The sequence below is a fragment of the Lepidochelys kempii genome, chromosome 4 (assembly GCF_965140285.1).
Source record: "Lepidochelys kempii isolate rLepKem1 chromosome 4, rLepKem1.hap1, whole genome shotgun sequence".
In the NCBI taxonomy this organism is placed as follows: Eukaryota; Metazoa; Chordata; order Testudines; family Cheloniidae; genus Lepidochelys; species Lepidochelys kempii.
In genome coordinates this window covers 122,896,126-122,918,881 of record NC_136383.1, presented here as the reverse complement: position 1 = coordinate 122,918,881, position 22,756 = coordinate 122,896,126, and the positions used below count along the sequence as shown (strand labels likewise).

General features: G+C 41.5%; 1 protein-coding gene across 3 annotated transcripts in view; it reads right to left on the bottom strand.

Annotated features, from left to right (window-relative positions):
* ZFYVE28 (zinc finger FYVE-type containing 28) overlaps positions 1-22,756 on the bottom strand; it is a 311,136-nt gene that overhangs the window by 8,008 nt on the left and 280,372 nt on the right. For all 3 annotated transcript variants that reach the window (XM_073342720.2, XM_078852596.1, XM_078852595.1), the window contains 3 exons: positions 19,678-19,832; positions 18,839-18,955; positions 18,061-18,165 (listed from right to left, as the gene is read on the bottom strand). In XM_073342720.2, coding sequence (XP_073198821.1) covers positions 18,061-18,165; positions 18,839-18,955; positions 19,678-19,832 — 377 coding nt within the window. The remainder of the gene's footprint in view (positions 1-18,060; positions 18,166-18,838; positions 18,956-19,677; positions 19,833-22,756) is intronic.

Below are 22,756 nucleotides of genomic sequence, written 5' to 3'. Positions count from 1 at the left end.
AAAATTGTGCCAGATTAACTTCACTGCAAATTAGGTGGTATTTACCTTTGTTCCCTCCTTGACATGTATAATGACAATATTACTTGGAAAATTATATGCCTCATTGGTACTCAAGATATAGAAGGAGTGTATATATATTATTACTTGATATACTCTCTATATATTACTTTTCAAAATTAAATATAGTAATTCTCTGTTCCCCAAAAGTGACTTCATGCATCTTATCGTTGGCTTACTCATCGTTCTTCTTATCACAGTACAGTATATTGTGAGCTAACCTAAAGGGTACTCCCTTTCCTAACCAGTGACCCAGCAAATGCTAAAACAGTTCAAGTGCAGCTGTGAATTTAGCCCTGTGGCGTATCGATTCTGGCTTTTACTTCCCACCCTACATGCACCAATCCAATATCAGCTGCACTTCAACATATCCCTGAAATAACACTTAGCACATATAGAACATGTTCAAATGCTGTGCAAACATAACTAATTAATCCTCAGTCACACTTTCCCTGTAAAGGTTGGTAAATCAGTCAGTTTGTGGATGTTAAAAATCAACAAGAAATAAATTATTTGCTCAGGACCACAGCGGTGGACCAGATTAAAAGTTGAGACTCATGGTTTCCAATCCTGTGTTCATTCCTGCAGAAGAATTTGTGGCTGAAAAATCTTCCTATGGGGTGCAAAAGCACAGGCTTAACTTTGAGACAAGTAGGCACTTTCTTAAAGGTAAGCATGTGCTTAAGTGCTGTGCTGAATTGCAGACAAAGTGCTCAACACTTTGCATTGAGCCTTTAAAGATTTAGCCATATTTTAAACCAGGCAGGCACCAAGGACAATACAATTTACAACCAGGATCCCTCTCCAAGGATCTTCAGCCCCCGTCTCACACAGCCTTGGGAGCTGGCTTTTGGGAGTTACTGTATGTACTAAACATTGAGCTCTCTAGAAGAGATTTTTGAAAGATTGTTTAAGAGAGGTCTCATGAGAGGATAAAAATATAATATGATAGGAAGTACAGCAAGCTTTGTAAATTAAATTCCAAGCATTACTCTGAAGACACTGCTGAAAGCAGGGTGGTAACAATGCACCAGCACCAACAGGCTTTTATTTTATGGTCCTTCTCCTGAGCTGCACTGCTCCATTCGCTCTGCATGCAGCAGGAAATTGAAACGTACAATATATTTAATCTCTGAGGCACTGTCTACCAGTGCTTTAGAGATCTGCAAACAGAATAGAGAGAACACCTTGCTCTCAGCGCCAACTGGCCCATTGCTCTATTGTGCACAGGGGCCAAAGAAAATCTGCCGGAGAATAGATGACAGGCAGAGAAGGCCACAGCAGGAACATCAAGGAGGGGGAAAAGAAATAATAAGCATCGGGGGGGAGGGTGCTAAAATAAGAGGGAGAGAATATTAAATAAAGTGTTAAGAAAAAAGCAGAAGAAAGAAAAAATATTGAAAATGAATAAGAAGAGTGATTTTGGAGATAAAGGAGAATGAGTTAAAAAAAAAAAGAATCAAACTTGTTAACACAGCATGAGGGAAAACAGACAGTGAATGAAAGATAGGAACCTTACATGAATCCAGGATCTGGATGTTTAAGAAAAAACATCAAATACTACATGTCTTGTGACAAAGTGACAGGAGTTGGAGACACTGGAACAAAAAGGCATGTGGTGTCCAATTCATTTCGATATGCAGCAAATCTGCTACACAGCTTTTTATGGTGATAAAACAAGGATAACATCTCCCTGGCACACAGGAGCAGAGAGGCTCCTGAGTTACTCAGTTTGGACCTGGCTCCAGACTCCCCCTGACTTTGGAGGATTTGGATGTTGTGTTCTGCTTTGGGTCCATCTGTAGGAAAAAGTGAGCAGATTGGCCCTTGTATGCATAGAAAGGCTACATAATGAAGACTCAAAGTTTGAGGACAAATGCCAGTTTATTTAAGGGCAGCCTGCCTCTAGCTTGTCAAAAAGAAAAGGAGTACTTGTGGCACCTTAGAGACTAACCAATTTATTTGAGCATAAGCTTTCGTGAGCTACAGCTCACTTCATTGGATGCATAAAGTGGAAAATACAGTGAGGAGATTTATATACACACAGACCATGAAAAAATACACATTGTAAGGAGAGTGATCACTTCAGAGGAGCTATTACCAGCAGGAGAGTGGGGTGGGGGGAGAGAAAACCTTTTGAAGTGATAATCAAGGTGGGCCATTTCCAGCACATTTCCAGGAGTTAATAAGAACGTCTGGGGAACAGTGGGGGCGGGAGGTAGGAATAAACAAGGGGAAATAGTTTTACTTAGTATAATGACTCAACCACTCCCAGTCTCTATTCAAGCCTAAGTTAATTGTATCCAATTTGCAAATTAATTCCAATTCAGCAGTCTCTTGTTGGAGTCTGTTTTCAAAGTTTTTTTGTTGAAGGATAGTCACTTTGAGATCAGAAATGGAGTGACCAGAGAGACTGAAGTGTTCTCCAACTGGTTTATGAATGTTATAATTCTTGACATCTGATTTGCGTCCATTTATTCTTTTACGTAGAGACTGTCCAGTCTGACCAATGTACATGGCAGAGGGGCATTGCTGGCACATGATGGCATATATCACATTGGTAGATGTGCAGGTGAACGAGCCTCTGATCGTGTGGCTGATGTGATTAAGCCCTATGATAGTGTCCCCTGAATAGATATGTGGACACAGTTGGCAATGGGCTTTGTTGCAAGGATAGGTTCCTGGGTTAGTGTTCTGTTGTGTGGTTGCTGGTGAGTATTTGCTTCAGGTTGGGGGGCTGTCTGTAGGCAAGGACTGGCCTGTCTCCCAAGATTTGTGAGAGTGATGGGTCGTCCTTCAGGATAGGTTGTAGATCCTTGATAATGCGTTGGAGAGGTTTTAGTTGGGGGCTGAAGGTGACGGCTAGTGGCGTTCTGTTATTCTCTTTGTTGGGCCTGTCCTGTAGTAGGTGACTTCTGGGTACTCTTCTGGCTCTGTCAATCTGTTTTTTCATTTCAGCAGGTGGGTATTGTAGTTGTAAGAAGCTCTACGATACAACCGCATTTGCTCCAACCCCTCAGACAAACACCTACAAGATCTCTATCAAGCATTCTTACAACTCCAATACCCACCCACTGTTCCTCAGACATTCTTATTAACTCCTGGAAATGTGCTGGAAATGGCCCACCTTGATTATCACTTCAAAAGGTTTTCTCTCCCCCCACCCCACTCTCCTGCTGGTAATAGCTCCTCTGAAGTGATCACTCTCCTTACAATGTGTATTTTTTCATGGTCTGTGTGTATATAAATCTCCTCACTGTATTTTCCACTTTATGCATCCAATGAAGTGAGCTGTAGCTCACGAAAGCTTATGCTCAAATAAATTGGTTAGTCTCTAAGGTGCCACAAGTCCTCCTTTTCTTTTTGCGAATACAGACTAACACGGCTGCTACTCTGAAACCTAGCTTGTCAAAGGGATTTATGCTCATGTTGTGTTCTGACAAACAGGAGCTTGGGTTCAGTTTCCTGTCCTGGTCTCTCACTTGTGAGAATGTTGCTGAAACAAAACATCCAGTCCCTGGAGGTAAGAAGGACCTCATATCACAGCAGTGACTGCTCTGGCCAACGAATAATGCCGACCTGTTCCAGAAAGGCTGAGTCCACTCAGCTGGGAAGAGTGGGATGTGATGCAGGAAACTGGGAGAGTAGGAAAATTGGGAGATTGTTAGGGCTCCAACAATGCTAGCTCTAGTCTAGTGGATTTCTTCCCAGTACAATGACAAGACTATCTCTTTAGCACTAAGTACTAAGCACATGGCAAGACACACATTGTGGCTGAACTGTCCAGAGAAGGTAGTCCACACTGAACCTTGTTTGCTGGTTTGGATATTCAGAGACAACCATTAACCCAGAGCTCCTACGGAAACTCTCTGCTGGACCTGTGTGCGTCAGATTTCACCAAGCACAATTGAGAAGAGAGAGAGAGAGAGAGAGAGAGAGAGAGCAACCCACATATAACCCTGGTTATCTTCTACCAAGATAACCTTAAAAGTTCTGTTTCTACAGTGGCAAATGAAACTTATGGCACTGCAAATGTCAGAATGCATTACCCTCACAAGTGCAGAAAAGTCTGATCATCTTGCTCTCACTCTCCTCATGGAAGCAGTAATTACTGAACATGGTAAATACTTATGCTGCAGGCATGACAACTAGAGAACCCTGGGGACATCAGCAATGCTTGCCCAGTTTGGAAAGTACCATCACCTTTTCCCCTCCCTTCAATTCCTACCATAAAATCGGCCCTTTTGTCCATAACACACAACTTCTCTTGTGCCATTTTTATATAATCCCTCTTATTCTTATCTTTGATGCCTAAAAAGCCACCCAAGGCAATTATACCCAGCTATTCCTTCCTGTTCTCAGAAAGGATATGTTTACACTGTAAGTGAAGGTGTGATTGTAGCATGAGTAGGCATACTCATGCTAGCCTTAATCTTGCTAGTGTAGATAACAACAGTAATGTAGATGTGATGGTATGGGCTTCAGCATAGGCTAGCAATCTGCATATGTATCCAGAGTCCCTGGAGGTCTTGTAGTCTGGTTGCTAGCTGTCATAAATATAAAGGGAAGGGTAAACCCCTTTAAAATCCCTCCTGGCCAGAGAAAATTCCTCTCACCTGTAAAGGGTTAAGAAGCTAAAGGTAACCTCGCTGGCACCTGACCAAAATGACCAATGAGGAGACAAGATACTTTCAAAAGCTGGGAGGAGAGAGAGAAACAAAGGGTCTGTGGGTCTGTCTTTATGCTGTCTTTGCCCGGGATAGACCAGGAATGGAGTCTTAGAACTTTTAGTAAGTAATCTAGCTAGGTATGTGTCAGATTATGATTTCTTTAAATGGCTGAGAAAAGAATTGTGCTGAATAGAATAACTATTTCTGTCTGTGTATCTTTTTTGTAACTTAAGATTTTGCCTAGAGGGATTCTCTGTGTTTTGAATCTAATTACCCTGTAAGATATCTACCATCCTGATTTTACAGAGGTGATTTCTTTACTTCTATTTACTTCTATTTCTATTAAAAGTCTTCTTGTAAGAAAACTGAATGCTTTTTCATTGTTCTCAGATCCAAGGGTTTGGGTCTGTGGTCACCTATGCAAATTGGTGAGGCTTTTTATCCAACATTTCCCAGGAAAGGGGGAGTGCAAGTGTTGGGAGGATTGTTCATTGTTCTTAAGATCCAAGGGTCTGGGTCTGTAGTCACCTAGGCAAATTGGTGAGGCTTTTTACCCAACCTTGTCCAGGAAGTGGGGTGCAAGGTTTTGGGAAGTATTTTGGGGGGAAAGACGTTTCCAAACAGCTCTTCCCCAGTAACCAGTATTTGTCTGGTGGTGGTAGCGGCCAATCCAAGGACAACGGGTGGAATATTTTGTACCTTGGGGAAGTTTTGACCTAAGCTGGTAAAGATAAGCTTAGGAGGTTTTTCATGCAGGTCCCCACATCTGTACCCTAGCGTTCAGAGTGGGGAAGGAACCTTGACACTAGCCTATTCTGAAGACTGTGCCACCACGACTACACTGCTATTGTTACCTGTGTTAGCTAGCTACAATCACACCTTCACTTACAGTGTAGACACACCCTCAAAGAGTTCAGTCAGTACAGACTATTATTTTGGTAGCACATGTTTGGACTGAAACCAACTTTCTCTTGCCCAGTACTTCAAAATCTGGAATACAATTGATACTGAAATTCTGATTTCTCTCTGTCTAAGGAACTTTCTCTCAATGCATTTCTGGGGCACAGTAAAGTTCTAATCTTTTTGTAGAGCAAAAACAAAATCAATCAATACATTGGGATTTAGAAACCATGGGAAAGTTGTGGTTATTGTGGTGCCACACGGCAGCAGTGCTTCAGAGCAACTGCAGGACTCTATATAACTCTATACAACTGCAGTTTCTATACAACCAGAAAAAGCCCCAAAGAACCTACAATCTAAATAACATACAGATAATACAGATCAGACCTGTAAAATAGAATACAAAGGATGAAGATTCCAACTGGATTAGATGTGATTCTCCTTGCAGGTTCCCTGGACTTAAGTCAGACCAAGTTATTGTTACATAACATGAAACCAGACCTATTAAAAGCTGTGGGTCTGGAAATTTGGATATTTTATACAAATAATGAAATACACTATTCTACTCTATGTTGGCTTTTATGCAGCGCTCAACACTGTAGTATCTGAGCAACTTTCTGTAGTGCAGTGGTTTTCAAGCTGGGGAGCGCTGGGATCCGCAGACTATGTCTAAGGGATCCATGAAAGGTTTTTGTTACCATAGAACAGTGGTTTTCAACCTGTGGTGTGCAGACTCTTGGGGTCCGCAGACTATGTCTAAGATTTCCAAAGGGGTCCACACCTCCATTTGAAACTTTGTAGGGGCCTGCAAATGAAAAAAGGTTGAAAACCTGTGCCGTAGTGCATTAAGCAACGTGACTAAACATCAGTCATGTGTTGTTTATTCTCTCATCCTCTCCCCAGAGAAGCTGCACTAATTTGAATATTTGATGATTACATTTTTCCTCATTTGCATAAACCTGTTGCCGGCACCCAGTGCCAGAGGAAAACAACAGCAAACCACAGGACCAGATCCAACAATACCCCCTTGGGTTCACCATCTCTCTCCCTCTCTCTCTTAATCATCTCTTAAGATTCCTTTGTCTGGCTTCCCCCTTTTTCCCCTCAAGTTTCCCCTGTCCAGTCTCGCCCTTTCTCTGGCTTCCCAGAAGCAGTAGAAACTTTTCCCCTTAGTTCTGGAGGGGCGAGGGGTTACTACTCCTCTCTTCTCCCCACCCTCCAAGGAGTATATCTTGGTGCTGGGATCTAGAATGTAGCTCCCTTCCCCGCCTGCTGCAGAGGGTTTCCTGTCTTCCTCCTGCTGTGGATGGTAGTGTGCTGCTCCTCCTGCCGTTGGGCTCTCTGTATTGCTGAGCAGCAGCTTCGTGGAGGAAGTTCTTGATCTTGCCAGAAGGACAATTTCAGGTCCTATATGCTAGGCAGTTCAGCTTACTCCCTGAAAACCAGACATTCAAGCAGCCACTCTGGAAGCCAGGAGAAGGTACCTGAAATCAGGATTCTCCCAGGGAAACTGGGAGTCTTAGCAGGTAATGTGTGGAGCACTGTCTCATGGCTCAGGTAGAGCTGCTGACTAAGGAAGAGTTTTGCAACAATTTAAATGATTTCATTTACAAAATGCTGTTGGTCATCATTATAAAGACCAGAGCAGCTATAGGCATTTAGAGAACAACAGGAAAATTGGTTGTTCACATCAGGCTGACAACTAATTCTGATTTAACGATTACTAGATACTATATTCCGCAAATGCTCTAGTGTGTGGTTTCCCGTGGCTATGGGAATTAGGGTTTAAGACCTGGGCTGAGGGATACTGGATATAGTTAACTCTGCATGTTAGAGAGCAGCATGGAGTTATGACTAGGCAAATGTGGGGAGAGAGGAGAAATTATGTTATGTGTCACAAACAGATGCAAACACATGCCACAAATAGCTATTTACGCTGGCATTCATGACACCTACACTATGTCTGGAGTTATGACTAGGTGATGGTGAGCACAGTGGTGTTATAGGAATGGGAGTGGGATCAGAAGAGAAAAATTAGTGTACTGTTACATGGTACAAACAGATGTTTTCACATGATTACCCTGGAAATTCACAGCAAACATGTTATGTCTGGAATAGAAGTTGTGTCTGAAGGGCTATGACAAATCTATCTTTATAGAGCACAAATAGCTGTGTGACACATCCATCTTTCCTCCAGAAAGTCTTTTGATTTGAAATCTCATGCTTATTGTTACGACAGAGATGAATCTGACTTTCTCTTTGTCTGCCCAAAACTCCATGACCTTGTCTACGTGAGAATTGTTCAGATCATAATTCCCAATGGGGAAGGCTCCATCGGTGGTAGCACCAGTGGAAACTGTAGTGCAGAAAAAACTCAATAAGTTGCCTAAGGTTAGACATCACAGTATTAAAAATACCCAAGCCAGTCTCAAGTATTTACACTACCGCTTCCAGTGATGCTGCCAGGAGACCTGCATTTATTGGGAATTACAGATTAAAAAATTCCTAGTGCAGACAAGTACTAAAAGAGCTTGTTATAAAAAGTCTATTGAAGAGTAAGGCAAGGTATGTGAGGTAATATTGTTTATTGGACCAGCTTCTGATGGTGGAAGATACAAGCTTTCAGGCTTCACTGAGCTGTTCTTCAGGTCTGGGGAAGGTAACCAGTGTCTGAGCTAAATACAAATTGGGACAGACCGTTAAGGGGCTCACACATGCTGTAAAATGAAGTGGGCAATTAAGCGTTAGCAGGCAGTGAGGTGTGTTACAAATTGTTGTAATGAGTCATAAAACCAGTGTCTCTGTTGAGTCCACATTTTTTAGTGTCTTGCAGAGTAATGAATTTAAGTTCCCTGTCTTTTGAAGGTGATTTGCAGGTTTAGTTTGAGGACAAGAACTGAGAGGTCATATATGGATTGAGTGCTTTATGAAAAGTGTTCACTCACGGATGATATGGTGTTTTTGTCTTCTATCATTTTCTGTGCAAGTTCATACGAGAGCATAGTGACTGTCTATGCAGAGTTAAGGTTCATGCTAAAACTGAAACTGAGATTTTTACTAATTTTAATCTCATGTATAATTTTTCTTAATGCTGTATAACATTTTCCTAATGTGTGAGGATACTTTTTTTGTAAGACAAATATATCTCAATCTTAGCTGTGCGTTTGCAAAGATTTTTGTAGTGGGATACCAAATAATCCAGAGTTTATTGCATTTCACCTTCACAAAGTCACTAGGTTTCCAACTCATCTATCCTTACCAATGTCAGGGGATTCATAATAAAAATTCATATTTGTTTTATGATCCAGACCAGCTGGTGGATTTTAAACAGAGTCAGAATGAGAAATCTGATAAAACTGAGAACGGTTCATTATCTCCATCTGAGCTGGGACAAGAGCCACTAATGGAATTTTAGATCTATTTATTCATCTTTACTGATTGAAAGTAATCTTGTATATTTGGGCACCATTTGCAAGGGAATACGGTCTGTGATTGTATATGGGAATTAATTAGAAATATTTGGACATTTCTTCCCTGTTAGGTAGTCTAGTGAACTCTTTTAGTGTGAAAGGTATTTATGCTCTTTGATGAGAGCAGGAGCCAGGGTTAGAGATATGTTCATTTTCTGTAAATTTGTTCACTTTATGTGGAAACATTAATTTAAAAAAAAAAGAAGTGCTTGGAAGTGTAGAAATGCTACACACAAAAGAGTATCGTTGACTGGTGCAATCCCAACAATGGCCTTCAGGATGAATTCATTGGGAGGAGGCAGACATAGAATCATAGAATCATAGAATATCAGGGTTGGAATGGACCTCAGGAGGTCATCTAGTCCAACTCCCTGCTCAAAGCAGGACAGATCCCCAACTAAATCATCCCAGCCAGGGCTTTGTCAAGCCTGACCTTAAAAACTTCTAAGGAAGGAGATTCTACCACCTCCCTAGGTAACGCATTCCAGTGTTTCACCACCCTCATAGTGAAAAAGTTTTTCCTAATATCCAACCTAAACCACCCCCACTGCAACTTGAGACCATTACTCCTTGTCCTGTCCTCTTCTACCACTGAGAATAGTCTAAAACCATCCTCTCTGGAACCACCTCTCAGGTAGTTGAAAGCAGCTATCAAATCCCCCCTCATTCTTCTCTTCTGCAGACTAAACAATCCCAGTTCCCTCAGCCTCTCCTCATAAGTCATGTGTTCCAGACCCCTAATCATTTTTGTTGCCCTTCGCTGGACGCTCTCCAATTTATCCACATCCTTCTTGTAGTGTGGGGCCCAAAACTGGACACAGTACTCCAGATGAGGCCTCACCAATGTCAAATAGAGGGGGATGATCACGTCCCTCGATCTGCTCGCTATGCCCCTACTTATACATCCCAAAATGCCATTGGCCTTCTTGGCAACAAGGGCACACTGCTGACTCATATCCAGCTTCTCGTCCACTGTCACCCCTAGGTCCTTTTCCGCAGAACTGCTGCCTAGCCATTCGGTCCCTAGTCTGTAGCTGGGCATTGGGTTCTTCTGTCCTAAGTGCAGGACCCTGCACTTATCCTTATTGAACCTCATCAGATTTCTTTTGGCCCAATCCTCCAATTTGTCTAGGTCCCTCTGTATCCTATCCCTGCCCTCCAGTGTATCTACCACTCCTCCCAGTTTAGTATTGTCATAAATATAAAGGGAAGGGTAAACCCCTTTGAAATCCCTCCTGGCCAGGGGAAACCTCCTCTCACCTGTAAAGGGTTAAGAAGCTAAAGGTAACCTCGCTGGCACCTGACCAAAATGACCAATGAGGAGACAAGATACTTTCAAAAGCTGGGAGGAGGGAGAGAAACAAAGGGTCTGTGTGTCTGTCTATATGCTGGTTTCTGCCGGGGATAGACCAGGAATGGAGTCTTAGAACTTTTAGTAAGTAATCTAGCTAGGTATGTGTTAGATTATGATTTCTTTAAATGGCTGAGAAAAGAATTGTGCTGAATAGAATAACTATTTCTGTCTGTGTATCTTTTTTGTAACTTAAGGTTTTGCCTAGAGGGGTTCTCTATGTTTTTGAATCTAATTACCCTGTAAGATATCTACCATCCTGATTTTACATGGGGGATTTCTTTATTTCTATTTACTTCTATTTATATTAAAAGTTTTCTTGTAAGAAATTGAATGCTTTTTCATTGTTCTCCGATCCAAGGGTTTGGGTCTGTGGTCACCTATGCAAATTGGTGAGGCTTTTTATCCAACATTTCCCAGGAAAGGGGGGGTGCAAGTGTTGGGAGGACTGTTCATTGTTCTTAAGATCCAAGGGTCTGGGTCTGTAGTCACCTAGGCAAATTGGTGAGGCTTTTTACCCAACCTTGTCCAGGAAGTGGGGTGCAAGGTTTTGGGAAGTATTTTGTGGGGAAAGATGTTTCCAAACAGCTCTTCCCCAGTAACCAGTATTAGTTTGGTGGTGGTAGCGGCCAATCCAAGGACAATGTGTGGAATATTTTGTACCTTGGGGAAGTTTTGACCTAAGCTGGTAAAGATAAGCTTAGGAGGTTTTTCATGCAGGTCCCCACATCTGTACCCTAGAGTTCAGAGTGGGGGAGGAACCTTGACAAGTATCATCCGCAAATTTGCTGAGAGTGCAATCCACACCATCCTCCAGATCATTTATGAAGATATTGAACAAAACCGGCCCCAGGACCGACCCCTGGGGCACTCCACTTGACACCGGCTGCCAACTAGACATGGAGCCATTGATCACTACCCATTGAGCCCAACAATCTAGCCAACTTTCTACCCACCTTATAGTGCATTCATCCAGCCCATACTTCTTTAACTTGCTGACAAGAATACTGTGGGAGACCGTGTCAAAAACTTTGCTAAAGTCAAGAAACAATACATCCACTGCTTTCCCTTCATCCACAGAACAAGTAATCTCATCATAGAAGGCAATTAGATTGGTCAGGCATGACCTTCCCTTGGTGAATCCATGCTGACTGTTCCTGATCACTGAGAGTCTATGCTACACTGCAGTTTGTGGTGCCATCTGTTGGATGACAGCAGAAACATTTATCCGTTTGACATAATCTGGCATATATGAGGGGAAAATCTGCATAATTCATGTCAACAATGACAACTTGGAGCACCTCACTGACTTGCATAACCTGCTGTGTCTGTAGGGATTCTGGCCTGAATTGCTTGGGGAAGGGGGTTGTGTGTACAGTTCTTGTGCAGAAGCCAGGCAGCTTTAACTCCAAATGCAGGTTGAGCTAAAACTTTCTAAACCTAGGGAGTATTTGAAAGTCCTGAAACTTTTTACCAGTAGTTCATTACTTGCCCGTATGCCTCCACTCCCAAACAGTCAAAAAATCCTTCAGTCTTTACACCCTGAACTAATGCTGGCACTGCTCTTCCCATAAACTTCAGTGGTGCCACTTAAATGTCCCAGTTGCTGGCAGGACCTATTTTTTTCAGTCTGGTTGTTTTGTATGGGTCATTCTGGAGGCCAGAGAATGAGAGGCTAGAATGACTGCCTTGGCATAAGCAGTCTCATTACCAAAGATAACACTGTGGAAAGTCCAGTATGTGAACAAACGAGGAGCCGGTCCCTCCCAAAAATTACTGATTATCAGAATGTGTCGTGCTTTGACTTCAGGAACTACCTTTCTTTATCTAACTCTTGATAGGCTTGTGTAACACCGAAACACCCCAGTCACTGGCGGGCGGGATCAAACCTGGGACCTCTGGAACTACATGCATGAGCCTCTACTGCATGAGCTAAAAGCCACATAGCCCTTAGGTAAGAGAGTCATTAATCTCTCTCTCTACGTAGTCTTGGTGCTATTAGATGGGACAGAACACCACACTCAGGAGGTGTGTGGGTTACACTTGCCGAGAGCTCTACTTTACCAATAGCCATCTACTTATATGGCCCCCATCACTTAGAACCCGTGACACTGACAAGTCCATCTAAAATGGTGAGAAAAATGAAGTTTCTTTTCTTTGCTTAAACCATTTTTTTCTTCATTCTTGACTAGAAAGGATGAATTTTAGACCCCAACAAGCCCAAATTTAGTTAAATGAGACTCTATGGCTTTCCCTCTCATCTTGTCCGTATATTTTAATTTCCACCTTTTCCAGCAGTGGCAAAAGATATACTTCCCTTCACTTCCTATTTTGTGATACAGTCCCATTGCTTTAGATGAACTGGGGAAAACTGTAGCCACTCAGACAGAGTGACTGAGGCAGATGCAATCAACGAAGTCAATGGAGCTGCACTGATTTACACTAGCAAAGGATCTGGCCCTATGACACATCAGTGTTATTTTTACATTAACTCCACTGGAAGCTGGATCAGACTCCTAAAATGCTAGTTGCTCAAATCCTGATTAAAGCACAAATGAGAAAGACATTAGTGATATCATTCTGGTCTCTAGCATATTTCTATCATCCATATCACAGGATAGATTTTATGTTCTTTTGGAGCAAGGAATGTGCCTTTTTGTGAGTGATTAAAAATAATCACCATAAAATTCTCAGAATCAACAATTTTTAACGAGGAGGAAAGCGTCTATCTCTAGAAGTAGCAGAGGATTTTACAGGTCAGGAATGAACTGCCCTGCAAGAGTTTCATTGGGACCAATAGCATCTGATGTAGAGGGCCCCCATGCCATACACACATATCTGACTAACTAGCCAGAATGCTGCCCTTAATTCCCAGTCTGTGCTCCTGTCTTACTCCAGACAGAATTCATACTATCATAGAAATATAGAGCTGGAAGAGATCTCCAGAGGTCATCTTGTCCAGCCCCTTACACTGAGGGAGGACCAGGTAAACCTAAACCACCCCGACAAATGTTTGTCCAACCTATTCTTAAAAACCTCCCATTATGGGGATTCCACAACCTCTCTTGGAAGTCTATTCCAGAATTTAGCCACCCTTTTAGTTAGAAAGATTTTCCTAATATCTAACCTAAATTTCCCTTGCTACAGATTAAGACCATTTCTTCTTGTACTACCCCTGTTGGACATGGAGAACAATTGATCACTGCACACCTCAGAAGCAGTGCAAAGACTTGGGGGAGTCAGGGGTAATGGAGGAGCTGATGGAGAGGGAAGTAAATTGCTGGGAAGGAGCCTAGTTGTGAACTTGGAGGGTTATTGGGTATGAGTAGGAAAAGTAAGGAACAGGTTGTTTTTTTGTGTGGGGGGGAGAGGTGGAGGGATTGTTAGGGAGCTTCCCCCATGCAGACCTTGGCTGACCCCTAGTCTCTCCCATTCAGTCAGGCACATCTGCCCCTGTCCCCATATGTCCTTGCACCCCCTGTCCACATGTGTCCCTCGACTCCCACTGAGACACCCACTCCCCCCATCCCCTCGTGGCCCTGCATCCCCTCCCCCATCCCCATGTGTCTCTGTGCCCCCACCCAGCCATTCCCCTGTCCCTATGTGTCTCTGTACCCCCTCCCCCTGTCCCCATGTGTCCCTGTACCCCCTACCCCTACCCTGACCCAATGTGTCTCTGTGCCCCCACTCAGCTACCCTTGTCCCTATGTGTCCCTGTACCCCCTCCCAATCCTCATGTGTCTCTGTATCCCCACTCAGCCACCCCTGTCCCTATGTAGCTCTGCACCACCTCCACCATCACCATGCAGCCCTGTGCCTCCATTCCCATTCAGCTCCTGCCCCAGTCTGTCCTCTCCCACTAGTCCTTATGACCCCCTGTCTGACCCCCCCAGCAGCCGCATGCTGTCTGTCTCCCCATAGGCCCTGTTGCCTGACCTGGCCCGACAGGCACTGCAAAGAAGGCAGGCACTTTCTCTTCCTTAGCTAGCTGGGAGCTGCTGCTGTGTTCTAGCACCACAGCACTCTCTGGTGGGCAAAAGGCAGAACTGCAGCAATATTTCAGCAGAAGCTTTTTTCTGCACAAAAAATTAAAAGTATGCGTGGTTCATTAATTATGCACACACACAGTAGCGCAGAATTCCCCAAGGAGTAATCTCTCCTCTGCATTCAAGCTGAGATCTAAATTACCTATCTATCTGATCTCGGGTTTCCTGAATTCAGAAGACTTTGAATAGAAAGCAATGGTATGCACAGCCTGTATACAGGTAAGTACTGAGCATTTCAATACACAGCTAACCAAATATGCTTTAGAGACCTGTCCTGGAGCAGAGAAGTCTGAAGTTGGGGTCTCATGCTCTGAAAGACTATTAAAGTGGCTTCAGTGGAAGCTAGAGAGACAATGATTAATGGTCGTCTGACTGTCTTAGGGTTTTCTATAGAACCCATCAAAGTGATATTGGAAGGCTTATATACATTTAGCCATTACATATTATACTGTATATGGTGCTGTAGCGGTGCCGACTTTCTAACATACTGGGTGGTGCTTGACCCCCTGGCTGTGCTCCAGACCCAACCCCCACTCCACCCCTTCCCCCAAACCTCCACCTCGCCTCTTCCCGCCCCCACTCTGCCCCCACTCCACCCCTTCTCCCAAGTCCCCACCCCACCTCTTCCTGCCCCCGCTCCGTTCCTCTCTCTCCCCCGCAGTGCCTCCTGCACACTGCAGAACAGATGATCTGCAGTGGGGGGAGGTTCGGGGGGGGGAGAGGAAGTAGCTGGCTTACCAGTGGAACTGACTGCCGGTGGGTGCTCAGCACCCACCATTTTTTCCCGTGGGTGCCCCAGCCCTGGAGCACCCACAGAGTCAGCCTATGGGTGCTGTGTTTTCACAAGCATGTTTTACAAACATTAACTAATTAATTCTCACAATGCTGTCATGAAGGAGTGGCTAATCATTAGTAACTTCTTTTAACAGATGCTGAAAATGCAATAGAAAGATTAGGTCTGATCGCCATATTTGGGGTCGGGAAGGAATTTTCCTCCAGAGGAGGCTGGAAGAGGCCATGGGGGTTATTTGTCTTCATCTGTAGCATGGGGCATGGGTCACTTGCTGGAGGATTCTATGCTCCTTGAAGTCTTTAAACCATGATTTGAGGACTTCAATAGCTCAGACATAGGTGAGAGGGTTATTGCAGGAGTGGGTGGGTGGGTGAGATTCTGTGGCCTGCATTGTGCAGGAGGTTCAGACTAGATGATTATAATGGTCCCTTCTGATCTTAATGTCTATGAGTCTATGAGGTGATTTGCCCAAGGTCACATAGCAAATCACTAAAGGTCTCAAACATTCCGTTCCTATTCTCTAATCACTAAACCATGCTGCCTGTCAGTATTTTTGGTAGATGATTAGAACAAAATATTTAAACAATGTGTTCTTCTATATGTAGTGTTCCATGTAAAGCTAAGCATGTACACCTCAGAACCAATCAAATTCAGCCACCACTGAATTTTAAGGAAGTTCAGATACAGACTCAAACTATGTGGTTGGTTCCATACCTGTATCTATACACCTAAACCAAAATTGGAGATAGGAGCTTCTTGGATGCTTGAATCCTGATGTGAATTTTGTGATTAGGTCCCATTTCTAACAGCATAGAAAGAGGGGCCTACATTTTCAGAAGTGGAAGCTTCAGTTTTAGTTCAACTTGAGAGATCTTAAAAGGGCTTTGTTTTCTAAGAGCGTTGACCTTTCAAGACGTTTGAAGTTGGAGGTCAAAAATCACTAGATGACACTTTTGAAAACTGAGAATTTCCTATCAGTTGAATATCACTGAGAGTAAGATGATTGCCAGACTCCCAGTGGGATGCAGCACTTGCATTTAGCCCTAAAAGATCAGACTTCAAAATACAAGTTATTTTAGAAACCTCTAAAAATGATCTAAGATATATTATTTATAATTTCTTTTTCTCTTAGGTGGTACAGCTTGATTTCTGATGCTAAGCCTTATACTGGCTTTATATATTGAGCGATACAAAAAGAGTATCAATAACATTTTTTTTAAAATTCTCAGACATTTGTAGAACACTTCTGAAAAATTATGTTGATTTTATAAAAATGCATAATGCTGAGGCATGGTATTCATTTGGAATGACCTATATAAATCATTTGTGGTTTTTCCCTCTTACTTAGTAATGCAGTAAAATGACACACATGCCATATAAGCTTACACACCATATAATTATGTATTCACTATATACAGTATATCTCTATACTGACACAGATATACATACTGTACATACAGGATTTTCAGATCTCAGGTGAAGTTTTGCAGGGCTGTCAGTTATAAAAAAAAAAAAGGGTATACATGGTAAACCTGAACATGTTCCATCTGGAGTCATGACCCCACGGAATCCCATGATGCCATTTTTAGTCACTTTTCAGAGAACAGCCACACTTTTAATCAGCTTTCTTTTAGTCCTAATCAGCAACTTTTGTACCTAAGTCAGTGTTGTTGGGGTACCATTAAAAGTAAGATCCTAAAGTTGAGACAGTCCTCAAAATGCATTCACAAGAAAAATTCTAATGAAATGGGTTTTTTATAATGATGCATAAGCAAAATGACTTTGAGTGAAAAAGGCCTTTGAAAACCCATATTTAAAGAAGATAAGAAATGCTGACAGAAAAGGATCATTGTGTTTTCCATAACTACCCTTGAATAGAGTAAGGGGTAGAATAGGATGATATCCACATATTGAATTATAATATTGAAATATAAAAACAAAGGATTGCTAATGATAAGATTAAAAGCTTTGATAGCTACACTTTAAAAATCTGTAATTATGGGTAGTGAATGAGTATAGAAGAGGTAACACTTAGGCCAAGGCCTTGGTGGCAAAAGTATGGTTTTGTCGATTCTTCTTTTACAAAGAATCACTGATCTGCTTAAAATGACGTGATTGCTCACAGAACAAAGATAATACGTTGTGCAGAAAGTTTTAAGGTAAAAACACACAAACCTGGAACAACAATAAGTCTTTTACTGGGAAAACCCAGGGGCACAAAACGACGTGACATAGAAATTGCACAAACAAAAAAATAAATAAATGCGGAAGATGGGTAATCGAAGTTTGCACATATGTAATTTTAGGTAAGCTCTGAGTTACCTAAAACCCAAAGGGTTAATGTGATTGCAGAAGCCGATTGTGATTACCAAGCTGACTGCAGAAAGGTTAAATAATCTGTAATGTGGTAATGTATAAAAGATCCCAAGTCAACAAGACCCAAATCGGAGAAACACCGGACCAGGAATGGAAGGACCAGACTGAAGGATCATTCCAAGAGATCAAAGGAGGTGACAACCATCATGGAAGACGTAAGGCCTTCCTGGTGCTCTGGAATGTGGTAACTTGGGCCCTTTATTAATTTCCTCTTTTCTGTTATCATTTGTCTTGCATAAATGTATGTTCAGACACTATAAGTGACAATATTTCTGTCTGAAATAGTATATAAAGGTGAAAATTGATAAAGCCTAAATTGGGTGAACTCGTGACTCAGTTTCCCACTTTACCCCCCAACAGCGTGCCCTTATTTGAATTCTCAGAAATGTTAAAATACCTTCAAAGTCTCCATCTCTGGCCTTTGCTGCAAGTTCTGAAGAAGATATGGTTTCCTGGCATAAAGCACAATCTTCCAGTGTGGCATTCCTTAAACCCTGATTAACTGAAAAACATGAAACAAAATGAACTTAACATCACATATTAGATTGTGATAGCATATCTTTTTCGTAGTCTTTTACCAATACCGCAGCAAATTATTGGGAGGTCCCAGCCACACTTAGGTTACATCTACATTGCAGCAGGGTGTGTGATTTGTAGCTCATGTAAACCTATCCATGCTAGCTCTCTAAATATAGAAGTGAGGATGTCATGGTGTGGGAGTCAGCACCAGCTGTACAAGGCAAGTACATACCCAGGGGTGGTCAGACAGGCTTGCGCAGCCCACGCTGAAGCCTGCAGCTCTGCATCCTCTCTGCTATTTTTGGTGAGCTATCTAGAGTACAGCTAGCATGAGAATGTCTACAGGAGCTACCATTCACATCCACAGAAAAGAAATACTATTTCTTGCCTCGTATCAGTAAGCAAATGGGCAGAAGCACCCTGGACACTCTGTCTTTTGACTTTTGGTGCAAGGCATACTAACATGTAAGTATATTTTCCACTGACATATACATTTACATACCATTTCTATGATCTCATTTTACCAAGGGTTAAATGACTGTAGAAGAGCTGAGAGTTATTTCACAGGAACAAAAGACAAATCTCCTACCAAATATTTTAAAGACCTATGCACAACTGAAAAGTGCAATAGAGAAAATATACTTCATTATGTTCACCTTTCTTCTGCTTTTCCTTGTCCTCTGTTTCGGGTTTGGTTGCCATCACTTCAAATAAGGTCTTTAAGATGCTACGCAAATCACTGGCATAATTTGTCTGCAGCTGGTCAGCCACACCTAGCCGGTGGTGGAAATGGGTAAAGCCATTATTATTTGAACATCACCAAAAAAAATGATCCTCTAAATATGTACAATGCTGTTATTAATGATTTTATGTTTAAAAAGACTAGGGAACACTTATAGTTCATACTGGTAATAAAATTAAGATCATAACTGAAAATTTTATTTTTAAAAGAAATTAGATTAAACTACAACAACAGTCAAGACTTTTTTGTCCCTAAAGTACTTGTAATCTGATATGCAATATCTGTAGTGTGCTTTTGTCATAAGAACATTCTGAGATTTTTTAAATATGAATTACATTGTTACAGAGCTAGAAAAAGTTATGATAAGTTACAAGACATAAGTTATGATACAAGGACTACTACTACCAAACGTCTTCATTCCCCTCAGGAATTTCTTCCATTGGAGTCTTGGGACAGCACTGGGAAGAGGAAACTCTATGAGGATGAAGCACCTACATAACCAAACTCCTCCTTAACTGCAGGTTTCACAAGTCCCCAAACACCAGTCCTGCAAGCTGCTCTGTACAGGCAGACACCTGCCCCTGCAAGAGCTGTTTGCAGGGTAAGGCCCTAAATTACAATCCTGCAGCCACATCGTATCTAGTCAGTGCTACATCCTATATTTTCGTGCACACCCTAATTTCATAACAGAGACACAAAGAGAGAAAGATGAATAAAATTGACATTCGTAACAAACAAAGGGAGCTCTCAGACCTGAGATGCAGACAAAGAGTCGGTGAATAAGGTCATTGCTGCCATGAAATCGGGATCTGATCTTTTCTCTGCTAGCAATTTTAGCTGCCTGCAAGGCAAGCTGGATTTCCTCCTGATCAATGTCATCGGATGAACAGGAGCTGGTCATTAAACTGCTGTAGGGGACAAAATGTAAGGAAGAAAGGTAACTTAAATCATCACTTTGTCTTTCAGAGAACTACTGGCCTCTTAAAGGATTTCCTGCTCAAACACTGCTCTTACCATAAAACAAAACAAATAGTTGTATATTCTAGCTGACCCTTCTGTTCCAAGCCTATTTAATTACTATGAGGGCCAATTTTCATTCTATGGCATATTTATGAAATAACATTTAACCAGAAAGCCATTTGCCAGTATTTTATTGGACTCTCCTTTGTTACTATGAAGTGGCAGTAACCATTCCATAATTCAGTTCCGTTTCCAGTGTAAGCCCAGTTCCAGTTACCACCACCCCCTAAAATCCATAAAAGAATATTAGCCTCAAAATGGGAAGGTTAGATCTGGGGCCAAGTTAGAATTTTTCTATCAATTTTCAAGTTATTTGGAATAGGGGTTCTTGAATTGAGATCCTAAAACAGAGAGGTTAACCAGAATCCAAAAATCATTCTAGTTTTAACTGCCACTTTGCAGGGGGGGGAAAGGGAAAGCAATCAATTGTAGTTTCTTTAGTAAAGGTCTAGCACACAGACCAGATTAGTCCATTACACCCTAATTTTAGAAGTTATTGAGATGTTAAATTGTTATCTCAGAATGGCTCATCAGCGCCAATGAGCTTATAATAGGCCACCAAATGACCTTAAGAGACTTAAATCTTCATTTTTTAAAAAAAGTTACTCCCTAGTCTTTTCTTCTTATAGAGACAGAGTTCAAAATGTAAACCAATCCTCAGGGAGGCTTCCCAGTGGAAACAGGATATTTTCTCCACCAAAACTGAAGTTAATCAAACAAGCTATTTTAAAAGGTGTTTGCCAGAGTTAGAATATCCAACAGTGGTTGGATGTGAGCTGCAATTAAAATTGAATTCATGTAGTCGAGGCAAAGGAAACATGCATTCCTCTACTCTAGTCCTCCGAGAAAGTTAGAAACTCAAACTAATTTCCTCATATATATAAAAGAGAGTCTTCTCATCAGTGACTAGGAAAATCTAGAATGCTTTACTCATAATCACGCAGTAGTTTTGCTAACTCCAGCCTTTTTTCCCATTATACACATGGCATTGAAAAAATAAGTTCACTTTACAACTTATTAAAAATAGCATGCTGAAGGCAATCATTTCCTTCTTCACATTAGAGGCCAATCCAATAAGGTACTGACTGATATGTTCAGCATCTTGCAGCATCAGTCCCCAATACTGTATGGCCCCAAACCAGTTATTCAAATGTCAGATAAAGAGCTAATGTATTTATTGAGATGATTTTAAACCAATAATTTGTGGGGCACAGTTTTGATATTCCCCTTATGAGCTATACAAGCAGAGTGAGTGCTCAAAAATGTAATACCGTAGATATTAGGCTGTGGAATTCTGAAAGTCTTACTAGAAGTCTTTGATCTGAAAATGACATACCTTACTGGTTCATTATAAAAGGAACACGGATGAAAAGTTGGGTGGTTGGGATCACTCAGAATGCAGAATTAAGGTATCTTAAATAGTTTAACTGTGATTTTCCATACTTTCAAATATTTGGGTTTCTTGCAAGTTTAACCTTAACCATCCTGTTTAACATTTGTTTTTTGCCTAGGATTAGTGAAGATAACCAAATTTCTCTCTCTCAACCAACTTATCCATGATTCTCAGGGGTGAAATCGTAATATTTGTGATATCTGTTGACATGGAAAGGTTTCAGATATCACTGACTAAAGGCAATGATTTAGCATAGGTTCAAGCAAGATGAGTAAGTGCTTTGAGAGGGAATAAACTGCTTGCAAACACAAATTGCAAAGGGCCAGATATTGAACCCCTTACTTGCAGTGGGGAGTAGTTAGACAATTAGTCCTATTGACTCCAAGAGGACAAATTGTGTAATTTCTCACCAATGTGAACTTGGGGGATTGGGGAGTTTCCTATCTGGTCCTAACCAACATGGCAAATGGAAAGATTTTTTTCCCTATCTATACCTACATATGAAGTAGGTATATTTTTCCCTATATATATATGGCTAATGGTGAGAATAAACATTGTGATCTCATTGGATCTCTCAAGCTAACCTGTGTTGGGCCTGTATGGGAACCTTTACGGAAAACCTAGGTGCAGCAGAAAGTGGGTCTGGCAATGCAACAGATGACTCTTTTCCCTCTGAATCACTACTGAGGGAGTGTTGCAGACTCCAGAGCATGCGGTTAAGTGGGCACAGAGCTCTGTGAGGGGCCTTTCAGAACATAATATATTCAGTCATTTCAGTTTTCCAAGAGTAAGAGGTGTTCATCTCAATGTCCTGGTCAGATTCTTATCTGGATAATCATGTTTTACCTACATAAATTCCTCCTACTATTTCAAATGGATACAATTTTATTCACTTCCTATTCCAAATTACTAACAGTTCTGTAGTGTGCTGTTAACATCTGACACGCTCTACTACGTAGCTGGCTGAACTTCTGTGGTGGGTGGAGATTTCTTACTACAAAAATGCTTGGGAATTCTGGGATGAAAGGTTTTATATAATTATGATAGACAGATATAAATTATATATAATTATTTACAGGAAGATGAAGTATTTAGCATTCAGGATTGCTTGTGCCACTGTTCAAAGAAGAATGGACTTTCCAGAATAATATCAAATATGGTGTTAATAATAATTTCTGGGTTAGATTGGCACAGTTTGCCTTTATCATGATGATCAAACCATATTAATGCAGCAGCACCCTAAATATAAAGAAAGATTGATGAAAATAAAATAATTTATTGAAATAAAGGACTGACCGGTCATATCGTATTTTAAAACATTTTACTTTAATAATGGTATAGGGAATAGTATACAGAGATGCTTTGAAAATCAAAGATGTAGTGTAGGGAAAAAGAAAATGATCAATTGGCAATTAGAGA